The sequence below is a fragment of the Peromyscus eremicus genome, chromosome 4, assembly GCF_949786415.1.
Source record: "Peromyscus eremicus chromosome 4, PerEre_H2_v1, whole genome shotgun sequence".
Classification (NCBI taxonomy): domain Eukaryota; kingdom Metazoa; phylum Chordata; class Mammalia; order Rodentia; family Cricetidae; genus Peromyscus; species Peromyscus eremicus.
In genome coordinates, this window is record NC_081419.1 from 66,763,437 (window position 1) to 66,787,600 (window position 24,164).

The 24,164-nt window shown below is 39.9% G+C and overlaps 1 protein-coding gene across 8 annotated transcripts in view; it reads left to right on the forward strand.

The window, feature by feature from the left end:
* Positions 1–24,164, forward strand: part of Celf1 (CUGBP Elav-like family member 1) — a 78,828-nt gene that overhangs the window by 30,069 nt on the left and 24,595 nt on the right. For 7 of the 8 annotated variants that reach the window (XM_059260878.1, XM_059260879.1, XM_059260872.1 and 4 more), the window contains exon 2: positions 13,349–13,500. The exons of the other annotated variant lie outside the window; for it this stretch is intronic. In XM_059260878.1, coding sequence (XP_059116861.1) covers positions 13,430–13,500 — 71 coding nt within the window. In that variant the 5' untranslated portion in view covers positions 13,349–13,429. The remainder of the gene's footprint in view (positions 1–13,348; positions 13,501–24,164) is intronic. 8 annotated transcript variants of the gene reach the window in all.

Sequence of the window (24,164 nt, forward strand, 5' to 3'; positions counted from 1 at the left end):
TGTGAGAAACTTCCTCTTCTATTCTCTAGAGCTGTCAAGATTTCTGTACTGAAGGCTTTTTGTATTTAAACTTAAAACTGCTTTGATTTCTTTTTGAGTAGGCCAAAAGATGTATTTATACAACTTTTTTTTTTTTTTTTTTAACATACTATCTTACCCAGTCCATTGCCTTCCTTACTGGAATTCATCTAATACTGCACTCTGCTTTAGCAAGAAAGATTGAAGAAAATGTACACAGATACACAGCTGAGTGATTGGAAATAGCTTCAGACTTTTAAAGTAGGCAAGGCATAATAATAAGGCTTCGTAGTTCAAGTTGCCTGAGTGTCAGGTGAGTTGCTACAATAGTTTCAATCAGTGTGATGTAGTTGTCCAATTCACATGTGATGTATTGCTGATTTATTGGGACAGTGGCTCTTTGTGCAAAAGAGTTTCAGGCAAAGCAAGAAAAAAAAAGTGCAAAACCAAAATGTTCGGAGCACTATATATGTTGGGATGTTTATGTTGTCCTCTTAGGTTTTTGTTTGTTTGAGACAGGCTGTAGCCTTGTGTAGCCTTAGCTGTCCTTGAGAGATCAGCCTGCCTCTGCCTCCTGAGTGCTGGGATTAAAGGTGTGTACCATCATGGCTATAGCTTTGTTTTTAAGCATTAATTGTGTGTGTCTATGTGTGAGCACACAAGTGCATGCTAACAGTGCTATATGGAAGCCAGAGGGCAGTTTGGAAGTACTGATTTTCTCCATGTCTGTCAGGGTCAAACTCAGGTCATTAGGCTTGGTGGCAGTGCTGAACATGCCATCTTGCCAAGCCCGGTGCTTCATGGGACTTTTAAAACATTTTCTGTCTGTCAGGCTTGGGAGCATATGCCTTTAATCTCAGCGGTTGGGAGGCAGAGACAAGCAGATCTCTGCAAGATCCAGGCCAGGCAGGGCTATACAGTGAGTCTAGGCTATCCCAGGATTACCTAGTGAGATCTTGTCTGTAAGAGGAAAAAAAAGTCTATTGAATAGGCTGTATATCCACATGTAAACAGTTCAACTGGTAGTCTACTTCTACAGCTAGATTATATTTTTCTGTAAATTTGTTTCCATTCAAGCCATGTGTGATTCTTATTTTATTATATAAATAGATCCTGATCACTTTTTTTTAATAGTTTACAAAGTTCTGTTTTCTGGTTATACTATGGTTTATTTTATCAGACTTAAATTGGTAGTGGTTTTTTAGGTTTTGTTGTTGACAGTGTTCTTTTGAATGCCCTTGTCCATACTTTGTGTATATCAGGTACAAGTGTATTTGCATAATATTTTTCAAGAACAAGAACCTGTGGATTGAAAAATCATGCACAGTTTTCAGTATCAGTCAGATACTTTAAAAATTCCTTTTTGTAGTTTACAGATGATAGTATTCATTAAGGATTTTATTAGTAGGTAGGCTAGCAAGATGACTCAGTGGGTAAGATTGCTAACTGCTAATTCTGACAACCTGAGTTTGGTCTTGGGAGCACACACACTAAATAAACAATTGTAAAAGTTTTTTTTTTTTTTAATTATTAGGAGAGAAGGAGATTTTAATGTGGTAGTCATCAAACTATTACCCTGTAAGTGGTTACTAGACTGAACCATAGGACCTGAACTATTTGGACAGTATAAAAAAACTTCCTTTTTAAGCACCGGTGTGGTGGTGGCACACGCCTTTAATCCCAGCACTGGGAGGCAGAGCTCAGGAGGATCTCTGTGAGTTCAAGGCCAGCCTGGGCTACAGAGTGAGTTCCAGGAAAAAACTACACAGAGAAACCCTGTCTCGAAACAAAACAAAAAAAAAAGAAAACTTCCTTTTTAAAACTTGTAGTTATTTATATTTATTTTTATGGCTGTGTATGTACAGACAGTTGCGAGCTGACATTGTGGGTGCTGACAGTTTAACCTGGATCTTCTAAAATAGCCAGTACTCTTAACCACTGAGCCATCTCTCCAGTCCAGGAAACTTCCTTGAAATGAGTGTAGTTATCCGATCTGGTCATCAGGGAAGTGCTAAATTCCCTGGAAGAGGTAGGAATAGCTACTCTGAAACTTTATCATTCATTTTCACGAGGACAAGCCTTTGCCAACAGCCTGCATGTGGAGGTCCGGAGGCAATTGTGGTCTCAGATCTTGCAGGTTGATTGACACAACGTATTGCCTTCAATGGCTTACCCAGCTCACTTGCCCTACTCTTAAACTTCTGAGGAATTTATGGTTCCTGTGTCTATGAATTATCTCTCTGTTAATTTTACCCATTTATGATCCTCAGCAATTTGAAAAATGTTTTAGTGTCCAGGTCCTGTTCAGACCTTGTCTCTTAAGCACCTTATATGTGTGTGAGGTCAGCTTATCATTAGAATTACCTGTAAATTCCAGGTAGTAGTTGTATCTAAAGTTTACTAATGACTTTAAGAAAGTAAAAAAACAAGTCAGGTTTAAAGCAGGTCTGGTGGCACACACCTTTAATCCCAGCACTGGGAGGCAGAGGCAAGCTGATCTCTGAGTTCAAGGCCAACCTGGTCTACAGAGGAAATTCCAGAACAGCCAAGGCTACACAGAGAAATTGTGTCTCAAAAAACTAAAACAAAATAAATAACCCCCACCAAAAAGAGAAGTGAAAGCAGTGGTATACATGGTGGTTCCCACATGTAATCTGCACGTGGGAGGCAGAGGTCGGATTGACACAGATTCAAGGCCAGCATAGTCTATATAGCAAACTTGCAGCCATTAAACTGCACTTTATCTCCTCTGCTATAGCACAGGGCTATAAAAAAGCTCAGCTCCAGGTGACTGGGTGTCACTGGATTTACTCATTCTAGTTTACTTAACTGAAACGTGGGGTGAAAAACACTGAAGAACTGCATTTGAAGCCAGCACAGCCCAGCAGCATATATGTAATTCAAGCTTTTTGGAAGGCTGAGGCAGGAGAATCTCATTTTCAAGTCTAGCCTTAACTGCATAGCAATATCCTGCCAAATAATGAATGAATGAATGCATGCATACATGCATGCAAAAGAATAAATTCTCTGACCATACTCAAATAATTATAAAGCCATTTCTAGAAGGTTGTGAATTATTGTCATAATAATTAGGATTATAAGGTAATTTTAAAAGCAACTGTGACTTTTGAAAAAAAATTATTCTGCCTACATGATGCTAACATATGGTGTAGTCCTGATGAGTTTCACAAGTGGGTGGAAATCAAAATGCATTGGAGAGAAGAGCAGTAGTGACTCACTAGATTTGGCCTTCTGGCAGGACAGTGAAATTAAAGAGGACTTGGTAGCCTTACAACATGCCAAATTTGAGCGAATAATACAGAGTATTGTGGAAAAGTCAAATGTTAGAGTCCTTTGTTAGATTAAGTGCTTTGTCTTCAGAATCCCTTCTAGAGCCTACACTTCTTCCATCCTTTGGAACACTGAATTCAAACTAGAATGATAGAAAAATCATAATTCAGGAGCCTCCATTCTGCCCAGGAAGAGATGGACCTCAGCTTAGCCACTGTACAAGGTGCTGCATCCAACATTTTGTTTTGCCCAATACTGAAAGTGGTGCTGAGATGGGAACAGGAAGAGGCATAGAAAGAGAACATTTGTTTCCTTTAATGTCCCTCAATGCCAAATGGAGTTGTATAGTGGAGAAGTCAGAGGACAACTTTTGAGGGTCAGTTTTCACTATACATCTTGTTGAGGCAAGGTCTTTCAAACTCCAGGCTTGTCAGCACACAACTCTCTGTGGGGATAGTTGTCCTCAGTTATTTTCCAGTCTTGGCTCTGGTGTGTGTGTGCTATGCCACCACCGCCCTGCCAATTTTTTTTAAAAGCAAGTAGGTAATGTTTGTTATTCACAGCTTCCTTGCTCTTTATCCTTTGAAACCTTCCTTTGTGTCCTGTTTTGTTTTGTAACAAAGGCTCATGTAGTTCAGGCTGGCCTTGAACTCCTGATCCTCTTGACTGTACTTTACAAGTCTGTACCACTGTACTTGGCTATTTTCCTGCTTTAAAGATGGTAGGAGCAAAATTGGGAAGACAAAGCTTTTCAACACAATGCCATAGAGTGTATTACACTAGATACTGTCCTTACCTTCCATGTAAGGGCTCACTGTAGAAGACAGTGTTCATTCTTTTTGTGGGTGTGAAGGCAGAGTTTCTGTCCCTCCAGCAATTCCCAAATACCCAGCAGCTGCTTCCCAAATTGCCACACAGAGGCTTATTAATTATACATGCTCGGCCAGTAGCTCAGGTTTACTTTAAATTAACCCATAATTTTTATCTGTGTTTAGCCATGTGGCTTGGGACCTTTTCTCAGTACAGCATTCTCATCTTGTTTCCTTTTCCTCTGGCTGGCAACTCCCAACTCAGCCCTTCTTCTTCCCAGCATTCTTAGTTTGGTCGCCCCGCCTATACTTCCTGCTTGGCTCCTGGCCAGCCCAAGTTTTATTAAACCAGTTGGAATGACAAATCTTGCCAGTGTACAAGAGGATTATTCCACAGCAGGGGTGCTTTAGTTTTCACTTGAAGAAAACTTTGGAGCCAAGCATAGTGGTGATTGCTTGTATTCTCAACCCCTTGGAAAAAACAGGAGGGCCAGGTGGTGGTGGCACACGCTTTTAATCCCAGCACTCAGGAGGCAGAGCTAGGCGGATCTCTGTGAGTTTGAGGCCAGCCTGGACTACGGAGTGAGTTCCAGGAAAGGCACCAAAGCTACACAGAGAAGCCCTGTCTCGAAAAACCAAAAAAAGAGAAAAAAAAAAAAAAGGAAAAGAAAGAAAGAAACAGGAGGATAATAAGTCTGAGGGTGTGTAGGCTATGAAGTGAGACTGTATCTCCCCCTCTCCCGCTCCCAAAAGTCTTTGTCTTAGTATCAGTTGAGGAAGTGGTATTGGGGATTGAACTAGGCCTTGCATCCTGACTAGCACTACGTCTGATAAGTCTCATACCTATCATGATGTGGAAGAAGTGATACTGTAAAAAACTAGTCACATATGAGCTAAGCATGATGCCTGTGATTGCAGCAATTGGGAAACTGAGGCAAGATTTGGAGGTTATCCTGGGCTGCATAGCGAGTTCAAGGCCAATCGAGAATACAGTATGAGATAGTCTTGAAAAAGAGTTAAGTTACATAGTTAGCAGTGTTCTAAAATGGTTTCACTCAGTTTGGGGAACTATGACTCTTGGCCTTTACTTTGTTTTTTACATCCCATGAAACATAATTAGCAATGGAAATATAACCTAGTCTCTACTCTTCAGGGTAGCTGCTACTCCTGAGTCCTCTCCAGACTCATCATCTCAATAAAAGTTGGGACCTCCTGCATTGTGGTTGCATTTCAAAACAAAACAGGTGCAGATTATCTTCCATAGCACCTGAATTCCTAGAGAAGTTCTACCCTAAATGATGATACTGTGTAAGATTGAATGAAGTGTTGTGAATTTAGTAAATGGAAGCTCCTTTCTTGTTGTTAGTAAGTAACTTTTTCTCTTTGGTGCTAGAAATTGAATGCAGGCTTTGCATATGCTGAACCTTTGTTCTACCTCTGAACTAAGTCCCCAGACCCCCTTTTAATGTTGAGTCTTTCTCACTTTGTAGCTCAGGCTGGCCTTGAATTTAAGTCAATCTACCAAGTGCTAGGATTGAAGATGTGAGCAACCAGGTTCTTGCTTTTCTCCATAGCTTTCGATAGTTATAGGCAGGTTCAAGTAAATGGTTTTTACAAGTTTTTTTTTTTTTTTTTTTTTTTGTTATTCTGTTTTCTTCTGTTTCAGACAGGGTCTTTCTACATAACTCTTGGCTGTCTTGGAACTCACTCTGTAGCTAAGGCTAGCCTCAAACTCACAGATCTGCCTGCCTCTGCCTCCTGGGATTAAAGTTGTGCTCCATTATACTTGGCTTTACAAGTTTTTGTTACTGCTTTTAGTATGAGTTCTGCTTTTATAATTATTGGGATATTAATTAATTAGTATGATTATTGAATACTATAATCATTACTTTATTGCCAATACTGGAAACTAATTAAGTCGATATGATACTTACAGCACACTGTTTTGTTTTGTTTTGGTTTGGTTTGGTTTTTCGAGACAGGGTTCTCTATGTAGTTTTGGTACCTATCCTGGATCTTGCTCTGTAGACCAGGCAGGCCTCGAACTCACAGAGATCCACCTGGCTCTGTCTCCCTAGTGCTGGAATTAAAGGTGTGCACCACTGCCGCCCGACCAGCACACTGTTAATCCTAGCTATTTATGAGGCTGAGGCAGGAGGATTGATTGCAGCCTGAATAATGTATTGAAACCCTATATTTAAAAAAAAACAAAAACCGTTTTTTGTTTAAAGAGACACTTAGTGGAGTGCTTACTTAGCATGCATGATGCCTGGGTTCAGTTCCAATCACTGAAAAAAAGTAAAAAACAAAAAACTTGCATATGTTTTATGCTAGTTAGGAGGAGTCTTTGTGGAGCTGGAGAAATGGCCCAGTTAAGAGGGCTTGTTACTCTTGCAGAGGATCCAGATTCAGTTGGAAGTGTCCACATGGTGGCTCCCAACCGTCTGTAACCAGTTGCACCAGGCTTCCTCATGAAGTACATACACACATAAAAGCACTCAAATCACATAAAATAAAGCATAACAAAACAGTCTGTTTTCAGAGAAGGTAGGTCTCATAGTTCTAGGTCTAGCTTGAGCTTTCAAAATTCTTTTTTAGTTTTTCGAGACAGGGTTTCTCTGTGTACCTTTGCACCTTTCCTGGCCGGCCTCGAACTCACATAGATCCGCCTGGCTCTGCCTCCTGAGTGCTGGGATTAAAGGCGTGAGCCACCACTGCCCGGCGATCTTTCAAAATTCTTACACTTTTCAGGTAGAAATTGTCCTTGATGACTTTGAGCAGTACCCTGACTATAGCTAGATGAAAGTACAGCTGGAAGGAGTTATAAATGGAAGTTTGTAGGAATTGGGGCAGTTACAGAATCAATCTCTACTTGTAAGATTATTCAATAATGTTTAAAAATAAGGCAGATTGGTTTTGTGGTTCTTTTCTTTGCTTTTACCTTCAATTACTTCCTCATCTTCTGATTATTTTGGTTTTAGTGGTTCACCACCACCTTAGGGCCACCAAGATGGATTTACAAAGTCAGGAACTTGGTTGCCTTTGAAAAGTTTATGCCTAACACCTACCTATTCAGGAAAATTGCTTTGGGGGAAATAATAGTATCCTCTCTACATTAATAACATGTTACTTAATTGCAGAGAATTATATCCTTTAGCTTTTCTGTGGCCTCCTGTCCCATAGCAGGTGGGTTAGCTGGAGATGTAGTTCATGTAGTTGATAGAGGGCTTACCTAGAATATGTGAAGCTTTGGTTTCTATCTGGATACTTATTAACTAGATGTGGTTATGCATACTTGTAATCCCATTACTGGGGAGGTGAAGGCAGGAAGGTCAGAAGCTCAAGGTCATTCTCAGATACATTGTTTTGAGGCCAGTTGGATTCAGGAGACCCTGTCTCAAGCACAAAAAGAAAACAACAAAAGTGATAATTCTGGTGACTGCTTTGATTACCTAAATGTACTGAAATTCAACCTCTAAGTCTTGTTATTTGCTATGAGATTTGGGGGCAAATATCTTTCCTGCCATTTAGTACTTTAATTCTCCAACTTATAGTTGATGTTTTAAAATGAGTTTTGAGCCAGGCATGGTGGTGCACTCTTTTGATCCCAGCACTCAGGCGAGTCTCTTGTGAGTTTCAGGGCAGCCAGGGCTACACGGAGAAACCCTGTCTCGAAAAAAAAATATATATATGAATGAATGAATGAATGAATGAATGAAAGAACGAAGGAAGGAAGAAGGAAAGAAAGAAAGAAACTTCAAGAGAGGTTCTTTGATTTTTGCTTTGAGTGAGAGTAATCTCAGAACAGGGTCTTTCTGCTATGCTAGTCTTTGTACTTGGCACTGAGCAAGAAGGAAGAGGAGAAGAATGATTAAAAACAGGAAAGAAACAAAACTTTATCGTTTTCAAAATAAATTCTCGTTACTCTTCCTTCTGCCTTGTCATATTTTCTTAGTATATTATATATAGAAAGTTTACATGCAGACTAGCTTACACATCGAACATTGCTTTCTTCATGATTATTTTAGATTTGAGGCAATTTTAAAAATGTATCTCCCCCCACCCCCACCCCCCCAGAGCTGAGGACTGAACCTAGGGCCTAGCGCTTGCTAGGCAAGCACTCTACCACTAAGCTAAATCCCCAACCCTAAAATGTATTTCTTTTTCACTTCACACACTCCCCTTTAGAATTGTCTGACTTCCGTCGCAAACTCATAAAGACTGTTGGTCTAAAGTCATTCTTTCACAATTTTGCAAAATAATAATAATAAAGTAGGATGCCAACTCAGCTCAGCATTTTTAAATATGCAAGATACTGGGTTGGGAAGTCTAGTATAGGAGTCACTAATTATATTAAAAGTTCTCAAAAAAAAAAAAAAGAGAGAAAGAAAGATGGTGTGTGGGCATTGCACCCTCGGATCTGGAGTTGCAGGCAGTTGAGAAGTGCCTGGCAGGGGTGCTGGGAACCAATCAGCAGTCTTCTGGAGGAGCAGCAAGTACTCCTTAGTAAGCTGCTAAGCCCTCTTTGCAGCCCCAGAAGTACTCCATTTTTGAAATGGAAAGTCTTTGTGGTTTGAATGTTCTAAGTTAAAAGTTTAGGCTCTTCTGGCTGCTTACTTTGAAGTGAAATCCAGTGCTGCTTCTCTGTATCCCTCTGTCATCTAGTGATCAGCAGGCAGGGAAGAGGCTGGCCTACACAAGCCACTGAGTAGTCTGAGCCTCTGGCTGTTTTCTAAGTAGTTCTAAATATTTTCGCTTTTAGCTTTCCTTGCATAATTTTTGATTTTTAGTGATATAAATTTTTTGGTTTTTGTGTTTTCGTTGTTGTTGTTGTTGTTGTTGGTTTTTTTTAAGAATTCGGTGGCAGTCCATAATCTCTTCTGTTCTTACATAACCAAACTTCATGTTACTGCTCTTTCAAAGACAGATTATTGGGGCAAACATAAAAATATGTTTACCTATCATTGTACTCCCTATTTATATCAGTCAAGATGGGTATTTGGGGGAGTTGGAGAGATGGGTCAGCAGTTAAGAGTACTTTGTTGCTCTTGCAGAGGACCCAGGTTCAATACCCAGCACCTACATGGTGGTGGTGGTTCACAACCATCCGTAAACTCTAGTTCCAAAGATCCAACATCTTCTGACGTTCATGGAGGCCAGGCACGCATGTGACACACAATACATGCAGGGAAACACACACAAAATATAATAAATAAACAAACAAACAAACAAACAAATAAATAAATAAATAAATAAATGGTGGCTATTTGGACTTGCCCTTTTTTTGCTATAATTTTCTCTACTAATCCAGTTTTATATTTTATGCTAAATTTATTCATTTGTATATTCTAAATGCAGAGTGTGCTATTTTGTAGAGTCTGTTTTCCTTATCTGTATTGTTCTTGCTTACTGATGTTGTTTTATTTCTTTTTTGGGGGGTGGGGTGGGGGAGGTTGGTTCAAGACAGAGTTTTTTCTGTGTAGCCCTGACTGTCCTAGAATTCCTCACTCTATAGATCAGGCTGGCCTGTAACTCAGAGAGATCCCTCTACCTCTGTTGGGATTAAAGACTTGTGCTACTACCACCACCTAGCTGGATTGTTACCTTGAGAGAGAGAGAGAGAGAGAGAGAGAGAGAGAGAGAGAGAGAGAGAGAGAGAGAGAGAAAAGAAAGTTAGGCATGGTGGCTTTAAGCACAGCCAGGGCTACAAAGAGAAATCTTTCTCAAAGAACAAGACAAAAACAAACAAAAAAACCAGGTGGAAAATATTTAAGACAAAACAGACATATAAACAGAGAAAGAAGAGGGAATAAGATATCCAGAGATATCCAGAGTGAAAGGACAGGATGCAGATAGTCAGAGGAAAAGTTAACAGCAAACCCCACGTGAAACCCCTTCTGCCGCCTCCTTATCTCCAATTAGTACATTTCTATGAACAACAGATTTCTAGTTTTGTTTTGTTTTTGATGTTGTTGTTGTTTGTTTTCGGTTTTTTGTTTTTTTGTTTTTTTGTTTTTTGAGACAGGCTTTCTCCGTGTAGTTTTGGTGCCTGTCCTGAATCTTGAGCTGTAGACCAGGCTGGCCTCGAACTCACAGATTTATCTGCCTCCTGAGTGCTGGGATTAAAGGCATGCACCACTGCCACCCAGCAGATTTTTAGTTCTTAATTTCTGTATTTTTATATTCATGTGATTTCTGTTAATCACTTAGTGTTATAATCCTTTTAAAAAACTGAATGAATTATAAACTATTTCTCTGCTTTCTTTCCCACAAGTTCATTGCATTGAATTATACTGAGATAACTCTTGGGATTTGCCTAAAGAGATACTCTTCTCCATGGAGTAACATTTCCATATTAGAGGATTTTGAAGCAATAGTGCTTTATAAATCATAAAATGGATTTTAATGATTTATTTTTATATGCATTGGTGGTTTTGCCTGCATGTATGTCTGTGTGAAGGTGTCGTATCCCTGGAACTGGAGTCACAGACATGGGTGCTGGGAATATAATTCTGGTCCTCTGGAAGAGCAGTCAGTGCTCTTTACCACTGAGCCATCTCTCTAGCCTTATAAAATGGATTTTAATATCAGAGTAATAAGCACAGAACTTGTAGGACCTCCCCTATTTTCTTTTAAAAGCTTCTATTAAATGGGCTCTCAGAATTTTTTTGAGTAAAAGTTCTATCTTTGAGGGGGGGGGAAATCAGTGTTTCTTGGCCCATGGTTTAATGAAAGTATTGTAAGGAGTATATATCCTTTCATACATTGGGCAGTGCCTAGTGATTCAGTTATATCTCCCATGTTTAAGTACTCCCCCCTTTAATAGGTAGTATGATTTTAACATGTAAAGACATAATTAAAATTTGTATGTCTTTAATGAATTATAGAAATATAGCCACAGCCAGTGGGTCCCTTATAATTTGATTCCTCTTTAAATGAATTCTTAAACTAAGAAGTCTAATTTGATCTTTGACTTAGAAAGTTATTTCTTGGGTCACATAACTTTCTTTAGGATGAGGAATGTTATCAGCTCCAGCAATTATAAGAACTTGGACAACAATCCTGCCAGTAACTTAAGCAGTCCCAGCTAGGGGTAGCCTGCAATCTGACTGGTGAACTGGCCTGTGGATTGTTTGTAGTCTCTTCTCCGTAGACGTTTACTTAGAAGTGGAGTGGCTATGTATAGACTTTGGAGGGGAAACCTAGCTTCTGCTCTCTTGGGTCTGGTGAAGATAGACGTTAGCCATTGTTACAGACTAGAAGTTTGAAGTCACCTTGTCACATGCTGTCCTTCCTTTTATGGTTTAGGAATTTGTTTTCTCTTGTTTGTTTGAGATGGTCTTTTGTATTCCCTGCTGTCCTTGAAATTCCTATGTAGCTGAGTCTCACCTTGAACTGATCATCCTGCCTTTATCTTCCAAGTGCTAGGATTACAAGCCTGTAGTACCAGCCCCACTTCATTTTACTTCTTTTATAAGCTGAATAAAACATTTTCCAAAGTTTCCTGCGTTGTGAGCTGAGCTCAGATGAAGTGAAATCTTTGCAATAAGACAACCCTAATGATAAAAATGGAAAGGAAGTCTGTGAATTTTGAGGACTTCAGAGCTAAGTTTTAGAATCATTGCCTAAATATTTAAATGCCACCATTTGTTGTTTAGAGGGATGTGGAGCTAAATTGAGAAGGGAGCACACATCTGCCTTTATTGCTAAGTATATCCATTTCAACAGCACTTTCACAATGGAATTTTTATGTCTGCATTCACCAGTCTTGGTTTTTTGCAACAGTGTTTTCTTTCACCTCTTGGTACTAGGGATTGAACCTCTGTTGTTACACATGTTAGGTAAGCGTTCCACTGGACTGTTATACCCCTAGACCTTAAGGAAGGTAAGAAGAGAATGAAGAGAGTAGTAATCCTATATTGCTGTCTTCCTTCCCCTCTGTTTCGAATTTGTGTCCCTATTAGACAGAGTTCTTTTTATTATTAGCACTAGTGGCTTTTTTTTTTTTTTTTTTTTTTTTTTTCATTAGAGAGGCCAACAGATGAGCCAGGTGGCGGTGGCACACGCCTTTAATCCCAGCACTCAGTAGGCAGAAGCAGTGAATCTCTATGAGTTCAAGACTAGCCTGGTCTATAGAGTGCCAGGACTGTTACACAGAGAAACCCTGCCCTGAAAAATAAATGAATGAATGAATGAACGAATAAACGAAAGGCCAACAGATGCTGGGAGTGGTGGTGCATGCAAGAGACAGGTGGATCTCTGAGTTTGAGGCTAGCTCAGTCTCAGTGAGTTAGTTCACTGAGTTCCAGGACACCCCAGAGCTATATATGAGACCCTGTCTACAGAAAGAAGAAAGAAAGGCCAGCAGGAAACTGGGGGGGGGGGTTGGGGGGAGGTTATTTCCTAGTATTGTATTAAGAAGGAGGCAGACAATTACTATTCCTTTTCATTTCTGGCAAGTTAAGATTCAGAATTATAAGATTCAGAATTAGTAAAGAAATTTTGCCTGTGCCTACCTAATGAGTGATACTGAGCCAGAGTTTTTAAAAGCTTGTCAATACTATTAAAGAGAACGGGACCAGTCCCTCAGAAGTCATTGAACAACCAGGTTTAGGTGGCCAGTTTGACAACAGCTTGCCCTGGCCTGCTTCTTGGCCTTCCTGTCCTTTTGTGACTGTTCTGGGGTTAATTGGGACTCAAGGACTGTGCTCGTTGCTATCTTCCACACGTGGAAACTAAGTTTAAAACCAAGGCCAACAACCAGTTCTTTTACAAAGCGTTTTTGGACCACATAAAGTGAGGTGGATTTTTTTTCTTGGTTGGTTACTTTTTTGTTGTTGCTGTTATTTTGTTTTGCCTGTTTGCTTTTTCCTTCGGGTAACTTTAGCTTTCTGGGATGTAAATAGTGATTTACAGGGAGGACTTTGGAGGATGTGAAACAAGTTTGTGTTTCTTCTGCTTTGTTGGCTACACTATCTTCATGAATCTGACACACTATTTATCTGACAGTGCACTTAGTACTGCTTCGCCAGGGAAAATCACACAAAACAAGCCTGGTGCATCAGCACTTTCATTGTGTGCTGGGCTGAGCCTCCCTTCACATGGTCGCATCCCCATTTTAGTCCAATACTCCCTTTCCCTGCCCCTTCCCCAGACCTGCCTCTTTCTGTGGCACTTACTGCTGGTTTCCCTGAGCTCCATTTCCACTTTGTGTTTTTTGTGGGGCCCAGGAAGCTAAAGCTGTGTGTATTTGTGGATCAGACAAGTGCAGCAAGTTATTATCATTGGCTTCTGAAGGGGAGAGTGAGGTGATGGCTGCGTTTAAGTTGGATTTCCTTCCAGAAATGATGGTGGATCATTGCTCTTTGAATTCCAGTCCTGTGTAAGTATTTTTGTTGTCTAATTTTTATCATAAGCAGAGGGAACTGGGCTGTTTTATTATTATTATTATTATTTGGTGAAACCGGTCCCTTAAAAGAGAGAAGAAAAAATTAGAATGCCCGCATTTAATTCTCTTAATTATTTAGTCTAATTCTCATAACTGCTAATTGCCTCCAGGATGTAACTAAATTCTTTGCATGAAGGTACACTTGATATATGGCTAGCAACATCAATTCAAGTGTGCTGGCTCTAATCTCTTCAAACTGTAGTCTTTACTCATGTAACAGATTCCAAGGTGTTTTTTAAACTGTGGCTTTATTGCTTTGGGTTGGGTATGCAATGTTAAATAATCCTTTGGGAATTGAGTATTTTGTTATTCATTGTTTTTATTTATTTATTTACTTACTTATTTTTTTGAGACAGGGTTTCATGTAACCTGGGCTGGTCTGGAACTCCCTATGTAGCCGAAGATGACCTTGAATTCCTGATCCTCCAGCTTACTCTTCCTGGGGGCTGAGATTGCAGGCATGAGCCAGGAAGCTCAGTTTTGCTGGGCATAGAACCCAGGTTTTATATATTAGGCAAACACTCTATCATCCTCAGCCCCTGCTTTTTTTTTTTTTTTTTTTTTTTTTTTTTTTTTTTTTTTGAGACAGGGTCTCCCTATATAGCTCAGATTGGCCTCATGATTCTCTACCATAGCTGCTGAGGTGCTAGGTTTTTATACATGTACCACCATGCCTTGCTAATTTTTAACTCTCATACTGCGAAGCTCCTGTCACAGAGAAAACTGGGAGTTAATGTATGGTATTATTTAGTATTGTATGTATAGTGTTATATGATGTATTAACCTATGAAGTATAATTCTGAACCTTAATTTTCTCCCCCTACCTCCTTGCTAATTAAAAATACAGTTCAACATGTGATTTCAGTAATACTAGGTTATCTTCATTTAAAAAAAAAAAACCAGTAAAACAAAAATGAATCAATTTTGATTGGCAGTTTGCTCAAATAAATTGTGGGTGCAGAAATTGAAGACCTTGTTAGCTAGCCAATATGTTAACCTGGCCCTGAGTTGGGGCAATAAATAGGAAACATGAGTTCTGGACTTTGTAGAGAAGGATCCCATTTCTAACTCGATTTCCATCAAAATCTGAACTCTGTTATTTCATTTACCTTAACCAGTGTCCCTGGTTTCATCCCTTTAACCAAGTTCAGAGTAACCTTGGAACATCAAGTAAATGCACCTTTATTGAAAGCCAAGAAAGAATGTTAGTAGGAGAACGTTCACTAGGTGAAGGATAGTAGTGTGAATCTTTGAAGTTAGGTCTCCCTGTTCAGATTACACCCCTGAGACAGTTGTGAGTAATAGATATTTTGTGAGGTCGTTTTGAGTCTCGAAGTTAGCCATATTGCTCTTTTGAAATGGAGTATATGCCTTCTCTATAGTCCTCCAAATAGTAATTTAGATTTTTTTAATGACAGTTCTTTACTGTCAAAATGTTATTTTAGAAGTAGTTAAAAGGGCAAATTGCAGTAAGCATTAACTATCAAGATTCAGCACACCAAGTATGCTCATATCTCAGAATATATACTAGCTAAAATTGGAGTCTGTGGCTCAAATTATCTTTGCATTCTAGAAGTTTCTTTTTGTGCTTTGCTACTGCCTGTTGAACATTCCAGTGTTTTCCTCAGCTCCCTTCCCCCTGTTCTTTGGCCTTTTCTTTTTGTGCTAGAACTTAGCTTGCTGAGCAAACAAATGTTCTGAGCTACACTCCATCCATGCAGCCTCCTTCCTTTTTTCCTTTCCTTTTCTTTTTCTTCGTATGTATGAAAGGTTTCATGTATCTCAGGCTGGCCTCTTAAGTTTCTATGGAGGCAAGGCTGACGAACTTCTGGTCCTCCTGCCTCCACCTCCTGTGCTTTGTGATGGTCGTCATATGCTTCTACTTCCAGTTTATACAACCCTGGGATCAGACCAGGGTTTCCAAGCACTCTACCACCTGAGCTACCAACCTCAGCCCAGTTTCTTACCTTTTAAGAGGTTGAACTAGTCCACCATTCTACAAATTCTGTGACAGAACCATTGCATGAACATCACCTGGAATTTAAGGTCCAGATTAATTTTTATGTTAAAGTAAGGTCCAACACTGTTTTAAGTATAATGTGTAGTTTTTAATGTACATTGAAGTTTGAAACAAATGGATTTAATGTAGGTATTTTGAATTAATCAGAGTAGATTGTTATTTTTTTTAAAATCCAAAGTCATTTGCATCTATTTTTGTGACCCACCCCCCCCAAAGCTTTGTAAAGCTAAGTGCTTTGGCTGTTGCCCCTATTCTACAGATGAGGAACTCAGTTGAGAGAGGCCATGACTTGCTTGCTGAAGATAACTGATGTCACACTTGGACTTTTTTTATTGGGGGGGGCAGGTACTAGACCCCATATCAATGAGTAGCTTATATTTCCATATTCTTAGATCTACTTCCATATGAATGATACACCACCACAGAATAGAGCTTATGATGCAGGGTGTGTGTGTGTATGCATGCGGGAGATGTTAGAAATAAAACCCAGAACCTTGTACATACTAGATGAGCACTTTACCTCTGACCCACTTTCCCAGCCCCAGGATAGAGAATTCTTGAAATAGGTGTGTGCTTGCCACCTGAAAGGTCCCTAAAAGCTCCAGGGAACCCAGATACCTTTTCCTGTTCTTCTGCTCATGTCCTGGGTTCTTGGTTGTGGTGAAGCCTTCTACTAGCTATTCTTTTCATTTGCTTATGCTTCAAGATACACTATTCTCCAAGGGTTAGTTAGGTCTAAGCCTCTAGCTCTCTAATTGATTAATCTCCTTTCCTGGCTTCTCTGTTGCTCAGGTCTTTAATCCCCCCCCCCCCCACCTCAGGACTCTACATTTTTTAGATGCCCCAAGCTCCATAACTTGATTCTAAATCTGTCTATTAGACATCTCTTTCTGATGGCTTCCTTACAGAAAAGCAATTTTCCAAATTGTCTGCATTAGAACTCATGACTCAGTTTTTCTTTCTCACCTCCTTGGAGTTCCTTAAACTTCACATCCTAGGGATGTGATGGGATCATGACCCCAAAATGAATATGGGACCAACTTTATATAGAATCCCCCTGGTTTCATGTTCTCTCCTTACCCCAATTTATTTCTGCTTCTTTTTTTTTTTTTTTTTTTGTTTTTGTTTTTGTTTTTGTTTTTTCGAGACAGGGTTTCTCTGTGTAGCTTTGCACCTTTCCTGGGACTCACTTGGTAGTCCAGGCTGGCCTCGAACTCACAAAGATCCGCCTGGCTCTGCCTCCCGAGTGCTGGGATTAAAGGCGTGCGCCACCACCGCCCGGCCTATTTCTGCTTCTTATTCCCAGGATTTTTCTTTTGTCGTGTGCATGTATGTGTACACACACATATACGCACGAGGGGGATGGAGTTTGGAGTCTACTTTTTAGCCCTGGTTGGACTGAGACTCACTCTGTAGATGAGGCTAGTGTTGAACTCACAGACATCTGCCCGCTTTTGTCTCTGCTAGGATTAAAGACATGTACCACCATGCCTGGCTCATTTTGTTTTTATTTTTGAGATTGTCTGGCTATATAGCCCAGGTTGACTTCAAACTCATGATGCACCTACCTCTACTTGCCCAGTAATGGAGTTGTAGATGTGCACATTCTCGGCGGGCTTGCCAGGTTTTTGTTTTGAGAATTTTTGGTTTTTTAATAATAATAATAATTATTATTATTATTGGTTTTTGAAGACAGGGTTTCTCTCTGTAGCTCTGCTATCCTGGAACTCACTCTGAAGACCAGGCTGGCCTCACTCACAGAGATCCACCTGCCTCTGCCTTGTGAGTGGTAGGATTAAAGGCGTGCTGATTTAGAATAGCAAGAGAGTGGTAGTATGTATCTGTTGGGAGCTTGAGGCTAGAGAGAGAATCAGGAGTTCAGGATCATCCTTAGCAGCATAGGGAGTTTAAGACCTGCCTGGGCTATATAAGACCCTGTTTTAAAATCAAAAGGAAGGAAGGAAAAGCAAAGAGCTTGATCCAAGCTCTTAGTGTATCACAGGAAGTCTGTCTTCGGGGTCTCTCCAGCCTACCTCTTTTTCTGTCTTGCTTCCTAATCACTTCCCTTCTTTCTTTTCTATTTCTATTGACTTCTGTGCTCTTAACTCCCAAGTGTAGTTTTTTTGTTCTTTTCTGTTCTCCGTCTCTCATCAGTCTTAGGCTTTCAGTCCTACATGCCATATATCATTTCTCCTAGTTCATTAATCTTAAATCCCAGTCCATACTCCTCCAAATAAAATCAGGTTATTAGCCACACACACACCCCACACACAACCCCCCTCCCTCTTTTTTTTGAGACAGTATCTCATCAGGTAAGTTTGACTGGCCTGGAACTTCAGAAATCCTCCTGCCTCCTGCTTCCCTCCTGCTGGGAAGTGTGCTTCGCCATCATACCCAGCAACATAGAATTTTTATATTCGCTAACTGATTTGTTGTGTAGTGTCTTCACTTGTATACTATTACTCTTCAGGGCAGATTGTTACTCAATCTTTCATAGAGCCAATATAATAGTGGTGCTGCTGTTGCTCTAACACCATAGTAAGAACATGATTTTTTGTTGTTGTTTTGTTTTGTCCGTCTCCCCCCCCACACACACACACAGGGTTTCTCTGTGTAGCGCTGGCCTTGAACTCACAGAGATCCTCCTTCCTCTGTCTCCTGAGTGCTGGTATTAAAGGCCTGCACTACCACCGCCCAGTGAGCATGTTCTTTTGATTTGTTTTTGTTTGAGGGTTTTTTTGGAGAGGAGGGGCTAGAGGGAGATAATTACAGAATAAAACCTGACATTTTCTCCAGACTTCAGGGAAGACTACTTCAAAATTAAATTGTCAGCTATGCTGTTATAGGATGTTGACTTAGAGACCTTTGTTGATAGCTGTTTCTAGTACCTAGTGACAAGTCTCCCTTTATCCAAATTAAAATTATTTCCACACATCATACACATTTTCTGTCTTGTTCTCACTAGAGAAATATCTGGAACGTAACATGGTCTCCTTTCTCTAAAGTCCTTGAAATTTGCATGCATTTCTCTTCCCCCTTTTCCACAGCACAGTATTTACAAAAGCTAGGGGGACTTTTTGAGACTGGGTGATAGTTAAATTTAGAATATAATATGGGGTTATGCTTGCTAAAAAGGTAGATTGATGTCTGAAAATTTTTTCTGTTTGTGTATTGAGCAAAGGGAAATCAACTAATAATGACAGGTGAGTGACAAAATGAATAATGAAAGCTTTTGAAAATGATTGGGGGCTCTGCGTGTGTGCTTGCATGCATGGCTTGGCTGTGCAGGTGTGCTTTACCTACCTGTGTGGGTGCATGTGGAGCTCAGAGGTTGATGTTAAGTTGTTTTCCTCTATCTCTCCACCTTATTCTTTGAGAGAGAAATTCTTCTGCTGAATCCGAAGTTCGGTTTCAGCTAAACTGACTAGACTAGTAAACCTTGGGATCCATCTGTCTGCCCCCCAGAGCTGGGGTCACAGAAGTGCTCCACCGTGCCCAACTTTTCACATGGGTATTGGGATGCGAACTCAGGTGTCCATGCTTGCACAAGCTTCTTCAGCATCTACTCCCCGTTTTTTTTTATCATGCTGGGGATTGAACTCTGGTTTTCAGCAGGCTAGATGAGTACTCTGCCTGGAGATATTAACCTCCAGGGAAATAGACATTTATTTATTTACTTATCTTTTCATCTACTTATTTAGTTTTCCTACCTACTTTACTTATCTGTCTCTCCTTTCACGGTTTTGTGGTGCTGGGAATCATACCCAGTGCTTTCAGAATGCTAGGAGAGCGCTGGATTCCATCTTTATCCTCAGGTGACTTTTTAATGCAGCGATCACCTGCTTAAGGACAACACGTATGCTGAAAGTATATGTGCAAGGACAACGGAAGACTGCCTGCTGTTGCTCCTCATCCCTTCACATCAGTGGCAGCTGAGAACGTTTGAATCGACTTATTTGAATATATATTTATGTGGTTGCTTCTCTCAGTTTTTAAATTTCTAGCTGATGTTGTCAATTTCCTTTTTAACTGTTTCCATAAGCTCTGAGGAAATATCCCAAGAAAAATAAAAAATTTTCTTTGTTTAAAAATCTTTTATTTTTACATTTATGTATTTAGTATTGTGGACACGTGTGTGGAGATCAAAGGACAACTATTATATGAGTTCTGGAGTTTGAACTTGGGTTGGTGACAGGTGCTTTTACCTACTGAGCCATCTTACTGACCTCCTTTTAAAAGATATTTAATCAGATGAATTAACTTTGTGGAAACAGGATCTCACTGTGTAGCGCTGGCTGGCTTGAATGAAACTCAACAGAGATTGGTCTGCTTCTGCTTTCCCCTACTGAGTGCTGGGAGTAAAGGCCTGTATATACCATGCTTGTGGAGGTTAGAGGGCAGCTTGTGGGAGTAGATCTGTCCTCTACTATGTGGGCCCCGTGGAGCAGATTAAACTGTCAGGCTTGGCAACAAGGACCTTTATCCATTGAGCCATATCATTGGCTTTTCTCCCCTACCTTTTATCTTTATTTTTATTCTTTATTTCAATCTTTAAAAAAAAAAATTATAGAGAGATTACTCAATGATTAAGAGAATTGTTCTTCCAGGGGACCCAGGTTCAGTTCCTAGCACCTGTATCTGTTGGCTTCCTAGAGCACTCACCACGGAACAGAAAATAAATCTTAATTTGTGTATATAAATAAAAATAAAGCTTAATTTTTCAAATTAGCATACATATGGATTTTATTTTGGTATTTTCAAATATGTACAATTATGTTTTATTTATTATACAATGCTTTTGTTATTTACCAATGTATACCATGTCTAACAGTGTGTTGATCTATATAAGCTAAGTGCCCAATATTTATTGGAAGCAGGAATGAGTCAGTAAATGATATTTTCTCAAAAAACTTAGATGTGGCCAGGCGATGGTGATGCACACCTTTAATGCCAGCTCTCAGAAGACAGGCAGGTGGATCTCTTGAGTTCGAGGCTAGCCTGGTCTGTAGAGTAAACTCCAGGACAACCAGGACTACACAGAGAAACTCTATCATGGAAATAATTAATTAATTAATTAAAAATGAGACAGATTTATTTTGTATTTGTTATTATCAATTTTAATAAATATATAATGGCTTAATCGAATTTCTATGAAAAGGGAATTCTAAAAGGTTAAGTTTGAAAGTTGCCTCTGATCTCTGGGCCTTGGTTCACATAGCACTGACCTAGACAATTCTTAGGGATACTGAGTTGGTATACAAAAGGGAAAGATTGGTTTATGGAGGGGGTGAACTTGAAGAAAGAATTTGAAGCTGGTCCTGTTGGTAAAGGTCCATAGTCTCAGGCACTAGGGAGTCAGAGTTAGGAGAAATACACAGATCACTGGCCAGTGCTGCCACCCTTTAATAGAGTGTTCAAGTCCATCCTGGGCAAGTTAGTGAGAGTCTGTCTCAAAGTAAAGAGAAGGGATATAGGCAGAGTACTTGCTTAGGATGTACAAGGCCTTAGGCTCCATCCTCACAGTATGTCCCCCACCCCACCCCCACACAGTCCAAAAAAAAAAAAAAAAGATAGAGAATTTGGAGAGAGAGAGTTTTAGAATCCTGAGTTTCTACTGGTTATAGATAAGTTGTAATTTGTGTATATTAACCATTCTTTGGCTTCACACAGAATTGATGATGTTGTAAAGTTAGAGATGGCATGCACATGTGGGAGGGAAGGACAAGCCCATTCAGTTGCAGCTTCTAATGTAATATAAATGAATAAACCTCTGCCTCTGCAGAAAGAGCTGTTAGCTTATTATTGCAACATATACTGAATACCTTTGAGGTTCTGTTAATCTTCTCTGGAATAGAACTACATGATGAGAGATTATCAGCATTTTAATAAAACACTACTAAAACTGATAAAGTTATTAGAGTCATATTGTAAGAAACAACAGATTGTTCACTACTTAATGGTACCTTCTTTTTTTTTAATCATGGAAGTCTGGTTTCTATTGGGACAGTAAGGTTAAAATGATAAATATATATATATATATATATATATTTTTTTTTTTTTACAATGACCTACCATATTTCTTCCTCCCTTCCACTCCCTCCTGTCTTTTCCTTTCTTTGTTTTCAGACAGGGTTTTTCTGTGTAGCCCCAGCTTTCATAGAACTCAGGATTGCCCAGCCTCCCTAGTGCTGGAATACAGGTATATACCACCAGCCTCCACCATCCACATTTAAATTAACAGCGTAAAGGAAAACCAATAACACAGTGTATTCCAAAGTAGGTTTTTTATCATGTGTGTGGTGTATATATACCCATGTATGGATATGTGGAGGCCAGAGGGTGTCTTCTGTATCACTCTCTACTTCATATTTTTATTTTTCAATTTAATTAATTTATTGAGACAAGGTCTTACTATATAGCCCTAACTGACCAGGAACTTGTTATGTAGACCAGGCTGACCTCTGTCTCCCAAGTGCTGGGATTAAAGATGTGCACTTCCATGCCTGACTACCGCCACCACCACCACCACCACCACCACCACCATCATCATCGTCATCATCATCATCGTCATCATCAACACCATCAATTACTTTGAGACAGTCTCTCTCACTGAACCTATAGCTTATCAATTAGGCTAGACTTGGCCAGACCAGCAAGCCTGCAGGAACCTACTGTCTGTTTCCAGTGTTGGTGTGCTAGACTTTTTCTATATAGATGCTGAGTATCTAAACTCCATCTTCATGCTTGCATTTTACCTCTGAGTCATCTGCCTGTTTGCTTCCAAAATAACTTTTTAAGAGGATAGCTTGGCCAGGCAGTGGTGGCACACACCTTTAATCCCAGTGCTTAGGAGACAGAGGCAAGCAGATCTCTGTGAGTTTGAGGCCAGCCTGGACTACAGAGCAAGTCCCAGGACAGCCAGGACTACACAGAGAAACCCTGTCTCGAAAAACAAAACAAAGAGGATAGCTTGATTCTATGGCAATTATATAATCAATCATAGGAAGTGATAGCTATCTTTTTGTTGTTTTGAAACACATTCTCATTTAGCCACAACTGGCTTCAAATCTCTGTAGCCAAAGCTCTTCCCTAAATTCCTGATCCTCCTGTCTTCACTTCCGAAATGTCAGGATTATAAGTGTGTTCCATTAACCCCAGGTATGATAGCTGTGCTTAAATTAAGAGTCCTCTTGTGTATAACACTCATTTTTGGTGAGATTAATTGCTTAAAAGAATTTCAAAGGCTGGAGAGATGGCTTGGTGGCTGCTCTTCCAAAAGGACCTGGGTTCAGTTGTCAGTACCCACATGGCATCTTACAACTGTCTGTAATTTCAGTCTCAGGATATCTGACGACACCCTTTTCTGGTCCCTGAAGGCATCAGGAACACATGTGATACACAGACATACATGCAGACACCATACACCCATACACGTAAAATTAATTTTGAGAAAGGAGAAAGAATTTCTTGGAACCATTAGAAAGAAATTTCTTCATTTCACAAAGCTATGAACCAGGCCCCACTATATCAGATGAAGCTACAAGAATGAGCAGGAAAGGCTGTGGACACACTCAGAGATAGAATGCTTGCCTGAAACCCTGAGTTTCATTCCCAATACTACCTTTAAAAAGGAAATAAAGAATAAGATTAAAGCCATTACTACCTTTGAAGAACTATCAGTCCTTGGGAAGATTGGATAAAGCTAGGTGATGATAAAAGATGTCAGCTATATAATAGAGATGGAAATTTAGTATTGTTTATATCCTAGAATGTCTCTGGCTAATTAAAATGGAAAAATATTGAGAATGATAAGTACAGGGGTAAGTGTTGGCTGTATTTTTTTGTTTTTTGAGATGGGAGCTTTGTATGTAGCCCAAACTGGCCTTGAACTTGAGGCAGTCCTCCTGCATCTTAAATGCTGGAATTATGAGCATGCACACCACACCTGGCTTTGACAAGTGTATGTTATTTATCCTCTTGATAACTACTTAAATGCTAGATCCTGCAAAGGGGACAGAGGTCAAACGGCTCTCACAGATCCAGTATTTCTTGCTAGCTTTTAAGAATTGAAGTTGTTAGGTGTAAATGTTGTTTTTTTTTTTTTTTTGGTTTTTGGTTTTTCGAGACAGGGTTTCTCTGTGTAGCTTTGTGGCTTTCCTGGAACTCACTTGGTAGTTCAGGCTGGCCTCGAACTCACAGAGATCCGCCTGGCTCTGCCTCCCGAGTGCTGGGATTAAAGGCTTGCGCCACCACCGCCCGGCTAGATGTTAAATTTTAAGTGCAAGATCTTGAAATGGTCGCAAAGACTCAGTTTTAAGTATAAGGTCTTGAAATAGTGGGAAAGAGTTGGAAATGAACTTTAGTTTCTGAAGAAATGTTTGTGATGCAAGAATGCCCCAGAGTTCTTGACAGTTTACAGGCTAGGAATACAGGTATTAAAGTAGCAGTGTAGGTGTTATAGGGCTGGAAGATTTTATGGCATTTGAAATGGTTGTAGTTGGTGGGGAATCGAATACAAAGTCTCAGAGAAACAGCAAGTACTGGTTACATAATTCAGAGTCATTTTTGGCAGTTCAGT